The following is an 18,268-nucleotide window of genomic DNA, read 5'->3' as shown; positions in this document are numbered from 1 at the left end:
GTAATAGTTTTCTGTTCGTAAGACTTCAGTTAATATCTTTCAACTAACAATAATGCTGTCTGTCTGTTTATTTGTGAAACAATATTGCCATCTTGTGTGGAAAAGTTGTATTTCATGTAGCTCTGTGCTTTACACTGCCTTTTCATCACTTTGTTTAATGACTATCAATTAATACCGGTTTTAACAAAACAAACACAGCAGTAAAATAATCTATGTAAGTTACATGTACCATTTTAGGCAATGTGTCTGTTTATAAAGGCTTTAGAGATAAACCTGCCTGAGAAATCCTCCGTCGAGCATTATATGGCATGTAATGCAATGATAAGCTGTTGTGAACAGGGCTTAAAGCTTTGAAAAGATTTCATGACTTGACAAAAAATGCTGTAGATTACAACTGTGCTTACTACAGGATATCAGTAACATAATACGCTGTATTCCCATCATACTGAAAGTATTTTTAGAAAATGTAAAGCTATGTACTGTATATATTTGTTGTTTACTGGAGTACAATTATACAATTATTAAATGAGTACAATTATTGCATGAAATTTATTTTAAATACAAACTTTAAAGCTAATATTCATTTTAAAACACCTGTTGGGATAATAGTATTTGTATAGTGGAATGAAAGAAACCCTTTCTGATAGTTGGAAATATGCACCCATCAACTACAATATTTTGGTTATTATATAACACTTTTTAAAGGGAAAAAACAGTTAAAGCACCAAACCTGTGTATCCCTGTTGAGAAGCACATTCCTAAAGACACACGCCAGTCAAAAGGCAAAAAAAAAAACTAGTTATGAAAAAAGTCAAGGTCAGTATGTATATGGTACTACCAAAAAAACTAAACAAAACAAAAAACAACCAGTAAATATGAAGTAAGGGAGTGTGTATTCCCAAGAGCAGAGGTCTTGAAACAGTTAAAATTAGGTCAAGTTTGAGAGCTCCAGTTCTATAAATCTGAAATAGAGTTAGTCCACGGTATTTATAGTTTACCATATTTGGCTAGTTTTTAAATATTTCTTTTAAAATAATCCTTAAAATACAAGTCTCTTCTAGTAAATTACAGAGTCCACAAATAACTAACATTAAATTGGCTCAAGTTCCATATATGAAATCAGTGTACCCAAATATCCAAAATATCACTATTGTGAAATTGTTTTTGCGATCACATTTGACATATATCTTTAGCTTCCTTGTTTCGTGTAAGTTTGGTCTGTTGTATTATTTTAATGTGTATTAGTGATTTGTTGGTTGTGTTTATATTTTGTTATATGCTGCCATCTACTGTATGTTCCTATACTACATGTAATCGAATGTCAGATTGTGGAAAAAAAATATTATAAAATATCTTAGGTTTATGGAGTGCTCAAGATATCTGGCATCACTACATTCATTTAATATATATATATATAAACCCTGACCTGTGATTAGCACTCGTAGTTAAAGATTCAGAAATTGCTTAAGAAATGTTTATTGTAATTTAACTTCAGTTTTAACCATCACACCCCCTTGCAAATAATAATAACATAAAAAAAAAACAATTAAAAAGTGATGTACAATAAGGGCCTCTGTATCCAAATTATCCTCCATATGAACAGGAAAGTGTCCCTAAAATTTTGTTTTTGTATTAACTCTGGTGGGCATAAACATGTATCCTGAAGTTAAAAGGATTTCTAATGCATATCAGACAGTTAACAGTGACTAATCTTATTCTGATAATACCTACTCGCAAATATTTTACAATAGACACACATGTCTAATCTTGGCCATTTATTATTATTTTTTGTTTACTTAGCTGATGCCTTTATCCAAGTCGTCTTACAGAGACTAAGGTGTGTGAACTACGCATCAGCTGCAGAGTCACTTACAACTACGTCTCACCCGAAAGACGGAGCACAAGGAGGTTAAGTGACTTGCTCAGGGTCACACAATGAGTCAGTGGCTGAGGTGGGATTTGAACGGGGCACCTCCTGGTTACAAGCCCTTTTCTTTAAGCGCTGTACCATACAACCTCCCGTCATGTTAAATTGTATTATTGTAATTTTTTTTTAAAAAAATGATATCAATCTTGCTTTTAGTAATTTAATGTTAATCATAATACAAAGGCACACACATTATTATTAAAACATTATTCAAAAATACATGTCACACATATAGTAATAAAATGTTGGGACACATGAAGAAAACACACAAGTGAAGTTATAGCTATAATTCATTTACCAGCATTGGACACGATCCCTTTCACTACAGAAGATGATTTGTGTAATTTGCTTCATTTCTAAGCAGATTTGTGTCATTTAGTACTGTACTGTAATAAAACCCCTTGTCCAAGAATTCAACTTGAAAGAATACACATACAAATCGTATGTGGCACTGAGTTGTGGAGTTCAAGTGTTGAGAACAATCAATGCTGCCAACAATGTGATATATCCATATAACCGTCAATACCAGGCCTAATGCCTTTATGTATTTATTGTCAGTATTTCCAAAACAATATAAACATTTCAAGAAAAAGACCCCACACCATTTCATCTAGCTACCTTAATTATTTGAGAGACATTACTTACTCAATTTTGACTGTGGTCAGATACGCCAATTCAATCGCTTTTGAAAGTGCTAATGTGCAGGATAGCCTTTTACTTAGAAAAAGAAAAGAAAAAATACTTTAAAAACCAGATACGCACGTATAGCACACAGGAACCCGTTTAATACCGTAAAAAAGATTATTGCAAGTTGCATGGGTCAGTCGGCACCTGCATATTACTGCAGTGTGTTCAAACAGGACATGTACTGGTAAACATGTACTTCAACAACATGATGACCTGAGTGCGGGGAAATGCAACTCCTCTACAGTAACCCAAGAAACTGTCTTACACAAACTGCAATACACAAAGAAGAATGGCAAAAACAAGAATCTTACAATAGTAACCTGGAAAAGGGATTTAGGCTGAATATGTAGCTGGTATAACATTTTAAACGTTTAAGTAAAATAAAAATATATAAAACAAAAAGATCCAACAAGTTTTTTTTTTTTTAAATGTGTAGATATTGGTGTTCACATTTTAAGCTGAGGTACTGTTAAGGCAATCTGCTGCCTTGGTCTTTCCCTGCCTTCCTGTCTGCAGTTAAAGGCGGCTGGGAGAAAGGCGGCTGGGAGATGAACTACGGCTTGTGGATGCCTGCAGGAGACAAAGCAGGGAAGGTTCAGGACAGGCTTAAACTGAGAGGTATGGAATTCAACAGTTCTATGAAAAATACAGAGGACGGTCCATCACGACTGATTCATTTGCTATACATCCCTGACATTTTTATATATAAAAGCTGCATCTCTCTTTTGCAAGTCAGTTACTGTTGGCAAGACAGCAGATAAGACTGATAAAGGACTGATAATAGCTGTTGGCTGGTGCTTCTTTATCCAAGAATGCACAAACCACTGGTGTTACACGAAAAAGTCTCAAAAGTGATGGCTCTTTTGGCCATTCTGGAGAACAGACTTCTGAAGATTTCTAATCCAAACTTTATTGGACAATCATTGACAAAAAGGGGTTTATATTATTGCTGACCACCTCATCACAAGTTCATGCCCCCCCTCCCAAACTCACTCAATATGCTAGTCATTAAAGTAGATGCATGTTTGTGGTGAAGAGATACATTGATTGATTTATTAATGGTAAGCATTCACAGAAAACATGAGCTAAAAATCAAAAAGCAAAGAATGTCTTCTGACGCTGGCCATCTCTGCAAATGTGATGCGATGCTGACTTACCAATGCACGAGACGGACTGCTACCTCTGGAACGAATGGGGCTGGAGCTCCTGCTTCTCCTTGGTGACCACTAGAGACACAATATTCTTAATATCATTATTTGTATTTCTTATGATCATTCAGTGTTGAACAATTGCCATATGTGACATCAGAACTATCCTTGGCAATAACGTTCAGTTCTCTGATATCGGCTTTTCAAAACAACTATACACTTTACTAATTCTGCTGTATTTACACAGCACCATCTAATTTGGAATGTGGTCCAAAAAATTAGGAAGACCCTGTTTTTGGCATTTAACTCATCGAATAACACTAATTAGCTGTTGATATATAATATATTTATATGTAAATAATGCATCATATTTGATAATGCAGGCATTTTTAATAGAATGCAAACTTCTCTGCTAGGTTTTGCTGTAGCTGAAGGTACAGTAGGAGTGTGGGTTGACTTACCAGAGCTCCCCTCTTTGTGAAAGCCTCTCCCTTAACAATCACATCATTGCCCTCCATAAGAGCAGGCCACACATGGTATGCTACCAGAGGAGCGGTAAACTCAGAGTCATAGCTGCGTCGGTACCTGGAGAAAAAAAAAAAAAAAAAAAATCTCTTTAAAATTATTCAATGAAAAGAAGTTATATGAATTTAAAGACCAGTGCCATTATATACTGGTTCTAACTGAAACAACATTGGCCCACAGACTAATCGCCTCCGTGGTCATCACGCAACTGCCTCTTACTCACACCAAACCCTTTGGTTATGCCACCCCACAGGTACCAGTAGTAATCTCTACTCTGAATATTTACCTATTGAACACTTTCTGCGGTAGATACAAAGACAGTGAAAGAAAGCAATGGCCGCTTTTGATGAGTACACAGGGATCCCAGGAAGTAAAAAGCAGGATGGTCCCTATCAGGGTTACCCCTACATCAAGGAATCACACACCTGTGGTAGTCTGGCTCAGAAGTGAGTTTGTCACCTATCAAGCGACACCCTCACATATGTGTTCCCTACAGAAACAATGGGGGCTTGGTTGCTCTGTCAACTTACTTGCTCTCACTGTAGAGTTCTCCATCAGTTGTGAATGCAAGGTCCAATGGTGGCTCCAGGGTCTGCATTGCAAAGGCCAGGCGACACATCTCACGGATAAAGCTGCTGATCAGGATGAAATCAATCTCCGGTGGGAAGGAGATCTTAGGATTCACGTTCATGGCACGGATCACATCCTAGAGAAAAACAAGGATTTTGTGCAGTAAGTCTCACTGTGCCTGTATCGTACACACACAAAACAAAGTATAAGAGAATCTGCTTGGTTACTACAGGATGTGTCCACTTTATTTGGAAGTACTCACTCACAAGACAAAATGCATAGGACAAAGCTGTCCTATCAGAATGTTTGTCTAATGTAACAGATTTTATTATTGCCTAATATTTTATGATTGAATGTTTGAAGATTAAGTACTTTGTGAAAATCCCACCCGACATAACTCCCTGCATAATGTTCTGGTCAATACACCCACTTTTCCAAAATGTAGACTCAACCGACACAATATTTACAAGCAGAATTTTTTTATAGAAACGTAGGCATTTGTCCCAGAATGCTTTTTGGACAGGAACAAACCTTTAATTGTACAAAATATATTCATGGACACAACTGTTTCATTGTGTTAACAAGGAGATAATTTTGCACAGCAATAGTTGGATCATTGTTTGACCTGAAATTTATGAACAAGGGACAACTAACAACTGATTTCATGTTAGCACGTACATTGACACTTGACTGAATATCGTACAGATCCAGGTTGCGAACAATGTAGTCCAGCACAGCATCATCCAAGCTCTCTTGTCCAATGTGAGTGGGAGAGAGAGTCTTTCTGACTCGCAGCTTGAACTGCCTGAAGGCCATCTTAGCAGCATGGAAAGACTCCTGAATTCCAAGAAGAGAAAAAATGATATACGCATAGTTTTGAAGAAAAAGTGAAAATAGCAGAGAGAAATAAAGGTTGGTCTGTACCAACTTAAGGTATCATTATGGAGAAAATGGTTTGTTAGTTCACATATCACAGATTGAAGTGGAAAAACTCTATTTTTAGATACATGTTTCTTGTTTTTGTAATTTATTTTACATTGTGTAGTATGATAAAGCAATAATCGCTTTCTCAGTTTTCAATGAAGCTTACCACGGTAGAAATAAATAGTATCCTCTGCACCATCTCAAGGTCATCGATGTACCGGCTCAGGAGGTTCTGGGCATCCAGGCGCTCGTTAGCATAAATGTCAGTGAATCGTGTTACCAGCCGCGAGTGTCGTGAGGCGTTGGTGAGCTGGGCTCGAGTCGGGGAGTCACTTCTCAGGAATGGGAGAGGGCTGGGGGAGCGACTGCGTCGAGGAAGGGGGCTTGAAGACCTGCTTCTTGTGATTCTACAATAGAGATACAGATTCATGAAATGAGGGTAAGTACAAAGAAAGAGAACATTGCCCTTGTGTGGCAGTGTGGCAGGGAGGAGGCTACATTTCTCCCTGTCAAAACACGTGGGAATGTGATTAATTAGGCTCCAGCTACAGGTGTATAAAATAGGTGTTTCCAGGTGTTAGTTTAGAGTTAGTAGGATTAATGTTGGGGATAGAGGTGAGGTCTGTGTTTAATGTTGGTGGTGCTGTCTGTTTCTTTACGTTTGTGAGTTTTTATAAAACCTTTTGTTTTGGCCCTTGTGCCTTTTGTTTTGTCAAGTGTGTTTTTGTTAGTGTTTGTACCGTGTTATTTTTGTTTATTTTTATTAAAGAGTACAGTAGTGCATTAAACTGCAGATTTCTGCTGCAAGGAGTTTGGGCACAGGCAGGACAGAATGTATTTGATTATCGATGAGATATAGATTTGTTTGTCCTGCTATATGAATTTGTTTAGAATATATTTAAAATATATCAGAAGTGTCCAACATATAACCTTGATACAAAACTGATATAGCCTATATATTTTCATATGTTAACTAATTTTAAAAAGCCTTATTAATCCAGTCAAGTTTAATGTAGATCTACCAGACTGTAGTAACTAAAATGTGCTAGTGATCATTGTAATAAAGGTCATGTAACAGGTTTTCTAGATACAGACAGCGCCAGGATAAATCATTTGGTCTCGGGCTCAGTCCTGATTTTCATTACATGTATAGCCTTCTGTGTTCCTCCTTCTGTCCTCAAAGAATACTTTCTCAAAAAAGTCAAGTATTTGCCAGTTAGTATTGTAGATGTAATTTACCTAAGATACAGTCCTGCGAGATAATACTTTGATGCTCACCTGTCCTGAAGTAAGGATTTCTCTGCAGTCAGGTAGGACACTTCATCCTTTAGCGTTCGTATCTGTCTCTCAAAGTCATCCAGAACATCCAGCTTCCTCTTGTACATATCAGCCTGATCGCGAGAAGCCCTCAGACTGCAACACACAAGATGAAGCGGCTCAACAAGACTATGGGGCAGCTAATCATCTAGCTCCATTATGGACTGCATGTTGCCTACTGGATGTAGGTGTAGGTACAGTAAATTATTAGGGGCCGATGTAAGGATAAGTGCAAACTGATTTGCGGCTACAAAACACCGATATTGCTGCTAAAAAACGTGTTTAGCTGGCAAAGTGACTTTGTGGCGTATGTAAAGAATAATTTAAAGAATGTAAAGCGTTCTGCACCTGCTATCAAATTACCTTTGCCATCAATAATCAATTTAAATGGTACTGAAATGTATTCAAATGAAGAAAAGAGCATGGAATTGGGTGGGGATCTGGAATACTAAGTGGGCACAAACATTATAATGAGATGCAAGGATTTAGCCTTGCACTTGGGTAATGACTGACCCTCCAAGGCGCAAACCATTGTAGAAGCTTGTAATTAAGAGCTTAGCCATTCTCTATTGTCTAAGCACCTGTAAAATAAATGCAGATAATTCAGTGTAAAAAACATACTGAGCGTGCACAGGGGTAGGGGTCAAGGCTGGTAGGTGACACAATCAGCTCTTTTTTTTCACCTAGCTCTTTTGTACAGCGGTATCGGTGCAATGCTTCACAGCGGGAGGTCTGGGGTTCGCTTCCCACCTCTGCCTTTGAGAAGTCCCTGCCTGCAGGAACCGCGGTACGCCACAATACTAATTAAATTATGCAATACAACTGCACGTGGAATTAAAAATGCATATCAAAATGCAGAGTATTAAAATCAAATCAAAAACAGTGCTTGGTGTTTTGAATGCTTCATATGCTGCTGCAGAGTCGCTTAGTTTTAAAATGAATCGCACTATTTGAACTTGAACTACATGCAGGACTGTTCTGTGTACTTGTTCATTTACACTTTTGATAGTTCTGCGAGATGTGTAGGCTTCAGACAGTAAGCATAACTAAAAAAAAAAGCCACAACGTGACACTCTTCCGTAGAGCCCTAGCTGTATACATGCAAGCAAGCCTAAACTAAATGAGTCGCTTCACTATAGAGGACAATGTTCCGGCTCAACACCCTGATGGCTTTAAAAATTCCTGCAACAGGCTGTCAGGGTAAAGTCAGTAACGGATGGTGTCTTTTATTAATTATTTACCTTATTGACTAAAGTTTGTTTACTAAAACAAATTATTTATTTCAGTATTTAATTTACATTTAATTAAAGCGTAATTAAATGGAAACAGTTTTAGAAATGCACCAAAACATTTGAAATTGTTTGTATAAGACTAAATAAATAAAAAAAACTTGAGATTATTATCATAACCCTGGTTCCCTGAAATAGAAATGTAACCATTACCATATGGGTATTTACCTCCTAAAAACCTGAATCCTGAATATGATATGCCAAAGCTGCTCTCTGAGCCAGTGACGCAACAAATGCGACTGGTAGGCTACCAGGATGCTGTTATAATGCCTAGCCATGTGGCAAACGCATTGGCTGAATAAGCTCTCAGAGAATCAGTTTAACCGCAGGGGACATGCTGTCGGACTCCATGTCCTCAGATGGGAATGCCAGCTCCTGTTCGCCCACCTCATTAGAGGCGGCGATGCTCGCAGCTCCTTGGGGTCCCAAGAGGACAGGCAGGGCAAGAGAAGCCGAATGTTCCTGCAACAATTCAGCGAGAATGGTTCCTTGGTGGTAAGACCGTGAGGACGGTTTCCTGTGTGGGCTAGTTTCTCAGGTGCATCGTCCACTCTCCCTTGGCACAGAGCCCTGGGGTGAGGACACAGCCACCTCTCTGAGAGGAGTGAGGGACGCAGAGCGCTCCTTGGAGCTGTGGGATAGCCTCTTCTCAAGCGTGCGCTTGGAAAAAGGGGGATAAAACTCGCAGATGCTCTGATTAGCCAGTGCCTCCTTGACATGCTCTGGCCCCATGCAGGAAGAACATCTGCCGTGCTTATCTTCAACAGGCAGACTGGCCTTGCATGTCTCACAGGGATAGAAGCCGGGCATGATGCAAGGAGCAAGCAATGCAGTGTACAGATACAGTTGTACAGGTGCTGCCTCAATCTGCTTATAGATATCGATCGGGTGGGTCAAGACCCAAGTGGGACCGGTTTGGTACCTGATCAGTGACTTTAGCCTATCCTTACATCAGCCCCTTAATGCATTGAGGCATGCATCCATTTTTCTAATACAGTATAAGAACTTTACTTACTCAGCCTTCAGCTGAAGAATTTCATCCTCTGAGGCTAGAAGTGTTGTTGCAGATCTGTTCTTCATGTCATTAAGTTCAAACTCACCATCTGCTAATCTACAACAAAAGAAACATGTGGCCATACGAAAAAAAGAATAACATATAAACCAGTGGAGGCTCCTTAAAGGAGGCAAGGAAGGCAGTGTGTCCTCAAAGTGAAAACAAAAGAATATCTATATATATATATATCTATATATATATATATATATATATATATATATATATATATATATATATATATATATATGTATGTACTGGCAAAATGCATTCCTAATTTAGATCCTATTGCTGTACCATCGTTTTGTTTGTAATTTTTACCAACAAATGTAAAATAACAGTTTTCTAAAACTACGTTGAACACTCATGTTCAGCACTTCTGCTGTTGGCATTGATTTATCTAGTCTATTATCTTTTTTTTTTTTTTACAAGCTTCTAAAGTTTCTTTACGAGGGACACTTGGGTACAAGGATTTTACATCCATGCAAAATAATTTTTTTTTTCTCTGGAAGATTGTGCTTTAGTGATTCAAGTCTTTTAAAAAATTGTGTTGTATCCTTTACATAGCTTGGCAATTTCTCAACTTGTGTTGTTTTTCTGCTATTTCAGCTATTATGTGTGTTGGATTATCAATTGTACTGACTATCATTCGCATAGGGTGATTTTCTTTGTGCATTTTAGGATTTCCTCTTGCTAGGCCTGTTCTTGCATTATGTGGCTGCATGTATTTTTTTTTATTCTTTTGATATAATGCTTTTATTTTATAGTCTCGCCAAAATTTCCTTAACCTCTTTTACCGATTTATTGATCTTATTGCTATTAACCTCTTCATATGTATCCGTATTATTTAGTTCACATTCTACAGGGATTTCCTATAGTTATCTGTGTTCATTCTCACTATTCCCAAACCTTTATCTGCTGGTCTTATACTTATAACAAATTCAGTCATAGCTTGTTCTTCAATATTGTTTAAATTAAGTTTACATATTTTCTTTAGTCCTACTATAATTTCTGTTTAACTGCTTCAATATACATATCTAACCATTTATCTCTTCCATCCGGAGTAGTCCAAGTGCTTGTACTATTAACCTTAAACCTTTTTTTTTTTAAGTACTGTATTCAGTTTTTGCAGAGCCAATCAATCATCAAGTGTTTCTTGACATGCAGAAAGCTTTGGGTTTAAAGCAACAAGAGATAGTGCAGTTGAGCGATACATGTTGGGCATGCAAGTGATAAAGTGTGTTTGCAGTACAAATGCAATACACTGCCATCATGCAGTGTCTTAAACACCTCAGTGAACTAGGAGAAACGTGGTCTGCGGAAGCAAGTGGTCTCTATCAGCATATGAGTGGAATGCAGTTCATTGCATGCTTAATTATCTTCCAAGATATTCTGAAAGTAGTTCACATCTCTCACAAAGGACTTCAAGGCATAGATGTCACACTCGCAAAAGCTTCTTGCACAATAGAAAAAAATGAAGGTGTACTTTGCGAAACGCAGAAGTGAAGCAGGCTGGAATGAAACGTAGAAAGAAATTACAGACTTCTGCCAAGAGCATAATATTGCAGTGCCAGATGAAAATACACTTCAAGCTACAAAACAAGAAGGGTTGTAAAAACCTCAACAACTCTTACTGGTTTCCTTGTACTGATCACCTTGTGTCAAAGAGAGGGTGCAGAAGAGGCTGCAAGGGCACCTGAAAAAACCTGATTGCATCAGCAGTTATATTTTCCTGTTTTGGATGCCATAATTGGAGAGTTAGGGAGGTGATTCTCAAATTGATGGAAATTGCTGGAGCCTGTGATTCAGTATTAAAGTGTGACAAAAATGGCATCCAGCCACTCTTGCAGTGGTATGCAGATCCGCTAAACATAAATCCTCATCTTGCAGCTGAAAGAATGGACATTTTTGCAAGTAGTGAATCTCCTATTACTTTTCAGAGGCTTCGAGAAGTAGCTCAAACCCTTTACCCAAACTATTTACACAAACTTTACACAAACTCATTTAGTTAGCTCTTACTTTGCGTGTCGGGACAGTCACATCTGAACTAAGCTTTTCTGCAATGAGACGGATTAGAAACTGGTTGCGTTCAACCACGGGAGAAGAAATATTTTCTTCACTGGCTCTCCTTCATATAGAAGCTGATTTGACTGCCAAGCTGATACCAGAGAACATAGTAGAAGTTTATGTGAATCGAAGGGAGAGAAGAATGCATTTATATTAAAGTAAGTACTGTTTTTCTATATTAAGACAATGTAAATGTATCTGCTAAATCACAGCAAGATTAATAGTTACATGAAATTGGTCTGCTTATTGATTCTTGTCAGAGTTAGCTGCTCAACGTAACAAAGACTTTAGTAACAGCGAACAAACAATTGTAGGGTATCAGCAAAAGTAAACTGTATTTGATTTCACGTAGGTTGTAAACTTATGTAACACAGACAATTGCTAAAAAGAATTTCATACATGAAATAGCTCCTGCCCTCCCAAATGTAAAAGTCATACTCTGCCTACGATAATAACTACTGAGTTAATTCATATGGAATCCAGTACACTTGATGTGTACTGGAAATTTGACAAATTGCACCCTGTGACTTGGTCTATATTAATGTTGCATACAGTCCATTTTGAAACATACGTTGGCAGTGTGTAACAGTTAAGTTTATTAGAATAAACTATGATGGTGTGACAGGGCTAGGAGCCCTGCACATGAAAAGGGGGCAGGGCAGAAGCCCTGCCGTTAAAATGTATTGTTTGGGTTGTATTTGTATGGCATTATTTAAAACAGATGTATTTGTTTATTTTTAGAACGGGGTATCCCCACCCCTGTGCATTGGTATTTTGTATTATGATTTATTTATATGTATTTATAAATATGACAGCGAAGCCGTATGTTTTGTTATTGTTTCACAGCATGGATGGGAAGCCCCATCCACATCTGTAGCTCTCTACGCTCGGTGTGGGTGTTTGGAGAAGTGAACGACAGGGAGCGAGGAGAAAACGAAAATGAAAACGAAAATGAAAACGAAACGAAAAAGTAAGCAGTGAAAGCCATCTACCCAGCCTGACCTGTGTTTTGCGTTCGAGATTTGTTTTATTTAAAACCTTTATTTTGCTCTGTGAGCAAGTGTTTTTGTTTGAATATTTTATTTATTTTTGTTTAAAAATAAAACAGCGGAAGCTCCACTGCACCGTACCTGCAGTGTCTGAGTTCTTCCTGCATCTGGCCTGACGTCACCACAAAGCCATCCCTGTCACAGATGGGCTATGCGTTTAACAGCCAAATTTGGGTAAAATGTTAAGATATGAAAAGTGTTGTCAGTCAGAATACAATAATAAGATTCTACTGCTGCAGCCCCTGCCTTTTTTTTGGCCAGCTTAACGAGAAGCTGATATAAGCTAACAAAAATAACTATTTGTTGCTCTTGTCGCATCAGGCTTTTATGCTGTTTTGCTTCGATTATCCTGTTCTGACTTTCAGCTTCAGAGCAAAGAAACTCTGGTACCTTGACAGCACTGACTCAACTACAAGCCTCTAAGCTGCATCGACAGCTGTACTGGGACATGGATGACAGCCTGCATGGACCGGCAACAGGACGAAGTGACAGAGACCGACTGGTTAAACCTGTCGTAAATCAGCTAATCTCGTTCAGCCGAACAAGTTAGAATCTACAGGAGCACGAACTGTGTTAGATCCCACAGGGATTGAAGATTCTACGGACCAAGCACATAGACAGTATTATTGGATTCCTTCGGCAATTGAAGATTTCATCGTGGAAGAACAGAAAAGGGCACTTAAAGGGACAATTCTCAACCAGCAGGTGGTTTTCCCAAGGATTAAGGATTGTTGTTGTATTAAGTACGGTCTTTGATCTGCACCTTTGCACATGAAACCTAATTACTTTCAATTTAGCTGTGTTAAAACTGATTGAGTAATTAATAGTTGCATTCAAGCTTTGCATAGACATTGATAAAGGATCTAGTAATTAGTGAACTCATGTATTTACATGACAAGCTCTTGCTATTTTTATAGGCAAGTATATTTAGACTGTAATGTTTAAGGTTAATAATCAATCACTTTGATTTACACTATGTATTTTAGATCTATTTCTGACTTTTTATGATTTCTGTCTTTGATTTTCTGTATTCAATAAACTGTTGTTATTAATTAAACCCTCTAGCTGTATGGTTATATTGTTCATTATAAACCCTCGATCTAAATTTTTTTTTTTTTTTTTTATTGGAACTAATCAAATAAGCTATAATTAGCTTAATGTTCCTACAACTAGACCACTGTCTGGGAAATAATCAAGCTCCTTGTTGTGTTTATTGTGCAGTTCCTCTGGGTCAATAGCAGCAATACCCTTACTCTTGTTTCATTGTGTCCAGTTGCAAACGTGCAGCACTCAGCTGTGTCTCCATCTTCTGCATTTCTTGTTCATGGGAATTAGAGAGCGCTCTGATCTTTTTTTCTTTCTCCATGGATTCCTAAAAATAAAATAAATCTCTGTAATTTGTAAGTTTACTAGTTAGAGAAAAAGCACTAGTAAACTAGTAAAGCACTAGTTTTTTGGAAGATAGTAACCAAACATTACAGGCTTGATAAGAATGGTTATTGGGAACATGTAACAGACTGGCACTCTACAAATAAAACTATGTGGTACACAAATAATGGTAAAATAATAATTTCGTCATAAGGGGTTGTTCCTAGCTGAAAAAGACCAGAGGAAGGGTGTCTAAAGGAATTAAATTATGTGGGTTACCTGTATCAGATTTAGGCTGGTATCAGTGGTCGCTCCTGAAGAAGCAATGAAGAAAGAAGACCCCAACCATGGCAAGAAACGGGATTTAAGGGTATCGACTCCTGCATACTGGCCACCTGTTATATATGTTCTGTGCATTATTATACATACAGGACAAAATTATCAGAGGTTCTTAAGTCAAAAGTATTGTCAGTTGGTTGTTACAGGTATTCGTAAAACAAAAAATCTCCATTTATCACTAATGAAATTTTGGTCTTTTATTGATAGATGAAATGGTAGCCGTATCAGTCGAGAGACTATAGACAAGGAGAAGGAGATGTGATGTTAACTAAACAATAATTAATCACAAGCTTTCAAGACCTCAAAGTATTTTACTGAAATGTTGAACTACCTAATGAGTAGACTAAATGCATCTTATTGTTTATTAACATAATTATCCAACCATACTCAGAAATCCAATGCAATAATTATATAACATGAGGAAAAGGCATCTTTTAATAAACATTTGCCTGCAAAGGTGTGTAATAAGCCACAGGGTTTATAGATTTTCCACAGGGTTACATCCCAAATAGTTCGGCTAGAAAGGCATATATTCTGAATTTTGGTGTGACTGAATGCACTGTCCTTTCATGCCAGTTGTTTTTTTTTTTTAAAGAGACTACGAGGTATTTGGAAGTGTCCCTTCACTTTAAACACCAGTGTGTTGCTACTCATCAAACCTGTACTGTATAGGGGTTGATCCATTTGAAGAAGGGGTTCATATTATCATTGGTATCAATAAACAGAGATTCTTTTTCAAAATTACAATAATTCCTGAAATTTATTATTATTATTTTTTTAAGATTGGCTATATTATATATTTTGTACAAGATTTTTATTTTTTTTAATACATTTTCACATAATAATTAACAAAAGTGTGTAATTGGTGCTGCTAAAATCCATAGGCCTACATGTTTTTGTCATTGATAAGCAGAGTTGGCTATCGTGTAGCGGTATCCATATTGATAGTTTTTTTTTGCAGCTTTCAACATGGACAAGCACAGACACTTAAACCTTAAATGTTTTGATACTCGCTCTATAAATATCCTTACAAAAAAATCGAATTCGAAAAAAAACAACATGGTTTTCCAAAATAATTACAAAATAACTACATTGTAAGGATATTTGACAATATATGCTATGCAACATAAAGTGTTGTCCAAGCAAAATAGAAAATAAAATAGAAAAATATGATCAACTTAAATTACTTTTGTAAATACATTATATATTGCCAGTATGTTAAATAGGTATCGTCAACTGGGGTCTAAGAATAATTTAGTCTTGGCGGTTTGACAGGTAAACTGGGAGAACAAGGTTAGGAATAAGGTGGAGAGAAAGTGGTGAGGGATACCATCTCATGGTAGTGCGATTGATAATTCACTTGCAAATCACATTTACACTAGGTGACTAGATTTTTGTAACTAACAGAAGATTTTCAGTTCTGTCTACTTGAGAGCTTTATGTTTTCACTGCACTTTGCATTATGTAGAAAATGGAGAGTTTGAAACTGTCATACCTTCTCTTGCTGTCAGGCTCAAGATTGTGAAAAGCTGTCCTTGAACCTTTGAGGTCAGTTCCACAAGTTCACAGCACCGGTTCAAGTTTTGGTCACATGATATGAGCTGTTGAAAAGTAATTGTGATAATTACTGTGTATATTCTTCTAACAAGCATGACAATGCTTTAATACAAGACAGGGTTAATCAGCAGGAGGACATGTTTACTGGCATCACACATCTTAAAAACTTTCTGGGGTTGATATGGATAAGTGAAACATACTGATCCTCTCCACAAATCTATAACAAATTATCTGCTGTACTATTTGAGCTAATATAAATATATAAATGTGTTTATGGAATAAGCAGAGTATATACAGTATAATGTAGTATAATGGCAAGTATAATATAGAACATAAAATTGACAATTGACTAACTTACAGGTAGTTAATTTAATATTACTTCACCATTAAAATAAGTAGAGCCAAAATAAATTACCAAAATACCTGTGAGTGTTATTTTCATAGTAATATATTGTGTCAAAGTATTTTAGTATAACTTTAATGGCTGTTTCAGTTCTAATAAAGCTACACATCCCTTTACAAAATACGCGAATAATTAGTACAAGTAAAAAATAGTTGCATGAGGGTTTTGACGCCTGATTACAAAAATATTAAAATGTAAACATTTGGCTAAATGAGAAATAACTGGATACATTTTGTGTAAGATTTTAAAGCGAGTCTAACTATTTGAAATACACCACTTCTAAGGAATAGTCTAAGCTTTATTCCAATATATTAAAACTATTCCAGAAAAACGGACCCCTGGTCACAATGACCGGGTTCCTCATCAAACTTTTCCTAATGTGTTTACTCCTTCTGTCAAATATAAACAAACCCTTTAAAAAAAATGTCATGTGTTTTCTTTTCAAAGTACTGCAGGTGGCTTTTAATTCAATGAATTAATCCTGAAGGGATAGCTAGCGTTCATTACAGTTCTAAATTCCTTATTAGGAATGGGGAGCTCAGAATGGTACAGTCCTGACAAGATAACACATTTCCTTCATTATCAAATAAATCTACTAAATTGGTTCTTTGTTTATCAAACAATTATGTTCTCGTTATTCTAATATTATTTATTTGTGTGGAGAAAAACAATTGTGCACAAAGCAGTTTCCAAGCAGCGAGTGGCTGCTCGTGAAATGTATATAACTTTAGGCACAGCACTGTTGTGTAGCATTCGTTTTACAAGGAATGGTTTATCAGTCTCCTTGACAACAAGCGTCCTTAGTAACCAGGAAAATCCATGCAATCAACAAAACGCATCCTTAGAAGTTGTAGGCCCTATGAGATTTTTTTAAAATCTTTTTTTAGTAGCATTTAACCGATGTGCTATTGGTTTGTAATAAAAATAACCGCTCACATTTATTGAAGTGCCAGTATAATTACCGCACAGAAATGTCTAAACATACCATCTAAAAAATATTATTATTACGTAGCAATTACGCTTAAACTTGGGTATTGCATTGTGTATATTTGCATTCAATTTTACTGCAGTTGTTGAACTGTAACTGCAGCTATTGAAATGTAAATGCAGTTTAGGCATGCTTAAATCGGCGTTGAAAAACGATTTTATGACAATGTTTGAACTTGTATTATTTCATTGCTAAGAAGGAAACTATTGCAATTCTCTGTGACTTACGTGATAGTCTTTGTACCAGGCTTCAAGTTTTTCTTGTAAAACATTATAAGCAGAAGTATTCACTAATCTTCTCAGGGTGTCAGCCATTGCTAGTTGCCTTTCAAAACCCAGGATGAAGCACACCGCTCGTCCAGCTCCCACGGTGTGGGATACGATTTAATCCTGCCTTTCTGCCAGGCATGGGCGGTCTCAGTATTTATACGGAGAATGGATACACACACTTTCGTTTGCTTTCTTCTGATGCCACGGACGCCAAGCACAAGTTTAGTTGTAGCAACGCAATTTCCTTAGTGGAATTCCTGTTGATTTAGAGGCATCACAAACACCGAGGAATAATTCAGTTTACACATCCCTGTAAACATACGTGTGTCATTTTTGCAAGCTGGTTAAACTCGCAATGTCTAGATGGACACACTTTTGTGATGCAAACATGCTTACAGTTAAGAGATTTTACTCAAAAATAACGTGGTTTTCACGTATTTTAATTACACACATCACAATAATTGTAATTCAGCCCTACACTTACAATCATAATGCAATTCATTAGACATTTGCACAATTTAACTGGGCACTACTACAATCATTTTGCTAATTTCTAAATACAATGTTGTCATGAATGGAGTATGGAACGATCATGTGACCAAGTGAATCGTGTTCTAAAGGTTCTTTAGAACCGCTGAGTTACCAATGGTTCTCTCGATGGGTTATTGATATTCATTAGCTTGGCCCACAGGACACTCTATACACATGTGATTTGATTACTGCTTTGTTACAGAATACTGCATGTATGCATTGAGCAAATACAGGCAACATTTAGATGTTTATGTACGTA

General features: G+C 36.9%; 1 protein-coding gene across 1 annotated transcript; it reads right to left on the bottom strand.

Moving 5' to 3' along the window:
• Nucleotides 1–2,073: 2,073 nt before the first annotated feature.
• Nucleotides 2,074–17,727, bottom strand: spata18 (spermatogenesis associated 18). The gene is made up of 12 exons (XM_034015708.2): nucleotides 17,437–17,727; nucleotides 15,757–15,862; nucleotides 14,202–14,317; nucleotides 13,808–13,926; nucleotides 9,403–9,498; nucleotides 7,060–7,194; nucleotides 5,948–6,188; nucleotides 5,536–5,694; nucleotides 4,818–4,993; nucleotides 4,224–4,347; nucleotides 3,772–3,840; nucleotides 2,074–3,184 (listed from the first exon to the last, which is right to left on the bottom strand). The coding sequence occupies exons 1-12, from the start codon at nucleotides 17,521–17,523 to the stop codon at nucleotides 3,131–3,133; spliced, it is 1,482 nt and encodes a 493-aa protein (XP_033871599.1). The 5' UTR covers nucleotides 17,524–17,727; the 3' UTR covers nucleotides 2,074–3,130.
• Nucleotides 17,728–18,268: the final 541 nt, after the last annotated feature.

This window comes from Acipenser ruthenus, chromosome 2, assembly GCF_902713425.1.
Source record: "Acipenser ruthenus chromosome 2, fAciRut3.2 maternal haplotype, whole genome shotgun sequence".
Lineage (NCBI taxonomy): Eukaryota > Metazoa > Chordata > Actinopteri > Acipenseriformes > Acipenseridae > Acipenser > Acipenser ruthenus.
Note: the sequence above shows the minus strand (reverse complement) of the source record. Positions and strands in the feature narration are given on the sequence as shown.